This window comes from Etheostoma spectabile, unplaced genomic scaffold (genome assembly GCF_008692095.1).
Source record: "Etheostoma spectabile isolate EspeVRDwgs_2016 unplaced genomic scaffold, UIUC_Espe_1.0 scaffold314, whole genome shotgun sequence".
Classification (NCBI taxonomy): domain Eukaryota; kingdom Metazoa; phylum Chordata; class Actinopteri; order Perciformes; family Percidae; genus Etheostoma; species Etheostoma spectabile.
The window spans coordinates 390,460-392,683 of NW_022605583.1; the positions used below are offsets into that span (position 1 = coordinate 390,460).

General features: G+C 42.4%; 1 protein-coding gene across 3 annotated transcripts in view; it reads left to right on the forward strand.

The window, feature by feature from the left end:
• The window catches only part of ganc (glucosidase, alpha; neutral C), a 48,521-nt gene that overhangs the window by 41,888 nt on the left and 4,409 nt on the right, over positions 1 to 2,224 (forward strand). For 2 of the 3 annotated variants that reach the window (XM_032511015.1, XM_032511016.1), the window contains exons 18-22: positions 265 to 333; positions 535 to 599; positions 690 to 766; positions 857 to 931; positions 1,561 to 1,674. In XM_032511015.1, coding sequence (XP_032366906.1) covers positions 265 to 333; positions 535 to 599; positions 690 to 766; positions 857 to 931; positions 1,561 to 1,674 — 400 coding nt within the window. Of the gene's footprint in view, positions 1 to 264; positions 334 to 534; positions 600 to 689; positions 783 to 856; positions 932 to 1,560; positions 1,675 to 2,224 lie in introns of all 3 variants that reach the window. The other variant, XR_004331146.1, reaches the window with a different exon arrangement.

Here is a 2,224-nt window from a genome sequence, read left to right on the forward strand (position 1 = left end):
TGTACTTGCCAAAGAGCGCTGTGTGGAATCAATCATGTTATTTTAGGTAGTTAAAAAGAACACTGATATAGGACAACGGGTCAATTTGATCCGAGGACGAGGGGGAGGAAGCTCGTATAATGGGGGGGGCTTTACAAATTTCAGTTTTTACAGGTCTTCCTTTTTGCTTGGAAAATCTTCTAATGCATTTGACTGAATGATGTTTTAATGACCCCTATAGGGATAGTGGGCTTGTCACAGTCTTCTTGTCTCTCCTGCCCTCAGGTACTGTTTGCTGCCATACTGGTACACCGTGTTCCACCAGGCCCACACCTCTGGTCTGCCACCACTCAGGTCAGCGCTGCTGCCATCTGCTGCTCAGTGGGCGTACTGCACAATCCTCTAGCTTTAGCTCGGAGTTTATTCAGACACTAGAGGTCACTGTCTCTCATGTTTTGATCATGTAATGTCAATTTAACGACAGAGTCTTTAGACTGAAAATTAAAAGCTGTACAGAACCTTACAGAAATGCTCATTTGATTGTAAACTGTACAGACCTCTGTGGGTGGAGTTCCCCAGAGAACAGAGCACCTTGACTGTGGACAACCAGTATATGATTGGTGATGAATACCTTTCAGTTTTTTCATTATTAACTACTCACTGCACCCTGAAATGATTGCACTAGCCTAACTGTCTTTGATTTCATGTAGGAGGAGCCCTGCTGGCCTGTCCTGTAACCGAAGCAGGTGTTCAAGAAGTCAAAGTCTTAATTCCTGGATCCGGTGAGGTAAATCCACCACCAGGTAACATCTTTATGTGTTCCGATGTCGTCTTGATACACGTCAGTGTGGATGTTGTATTACGGTTTCTGTTTCAGGTTTGGTATGACGTCCACTCTGCTAAGGCGTATAACGGAGGCAGGACTCTGAGTCTTCCAGTCACCTTGGACACAGTAAGTGTTTGTCTTGATTCACACAGCAATCGTTACTTCATGCCTAGTAGAATATAAGCCAATTCTCTACTGAAATAAATCCTGGTGTTTTCTCTGTATTAGTCTTGCCTTGCCAGACCTATCCCCATATTGCTGTGGAGTAAGGCCTGGCTACACCACAGATACATCCTGGGATAGGAGGAAAAAAATTGCACTGTGTTGTTTGCATGTCTTTAAACCAATCATAATGGTTTTGGATGTAGCTATCGTGGCTCTGCTAAATAGTCTCAGGAAGGAACTTACTTTGATGGAACATTTGCACCCTGAAAAAAACGTGAGCTATTTAAATGAGCTGGATACATGGTTAAACCTTATTTGAGTAAATGAGAGTAAATGTTATAAACATATTCTTTGTAAGTCTTTACAGTTGTTCCCCAAAAGAACCGAGCAGGCCCGCTTTGTTGCACGATCCACTTTTTTTCTACAAAACCTGCCTTTTTCATCATGTTGCATGTTGCTAGCTCAAAGATTGCTGTTGTTTCTCAAAGTGAACAGAGTTTGAGAACCGCAGCACACAGAGAGCAGACGGTGAGGGGAATTGTCAAAAAAGTATCCTGGAAATGTACTTGATCCAGACTACCTCTGTACAGGTTCCTGTGTTCCAGCGTGGCGGCTCGGTGGTCTGCAGGTCAGCAGAATGTGGCTCCTGTACAGCTGACCTCCAGCAGCTCCCCCTCTCCATCACTGTGGCCCTCGACTCTCAGGTAACGGATGCAGGAACGTGGTTCCTGTTGATATAACAGGTTTCTTAAAGCACATGAAACCAGGGGGCTATTGCACAAAATCAGGATAAGGGATTAAGTCGGGATATTCAAATCATCCTGGATAAATTAAGCCTGGACTTGGTTGGTTGCACAAAACCAGGTTGAATTAAACCCAGCCAAGTAACCATGGAGATGTGTTTTTTGCAGTTAACAGCCAGGCTAAAATTAATCCCGGAGTCTTATGTGTTAAATCAGTCGTCGTTTTGATTCAAAATAAACGTGTTTAACAATTATTCCGTTGTTTTCTGAATGTGTTCTGCTTTATTTATATTAACATGCATTACTTGGCACTATTACTTTGATTTAAATTAAAACTATTGCAGTTGCTTAGATGGTTAGAAATGGTTAGAAATGGTTACACTGGCACCGGAGATTAGGACAATGCAGCCATATTCCCAGATGATAGACTGGTCCGAGACCATTACATTCATTATTTCACATGACCAATTTCATTTTCTTGTTGATTGTCCTTCTCTAATAAAGTATAGTT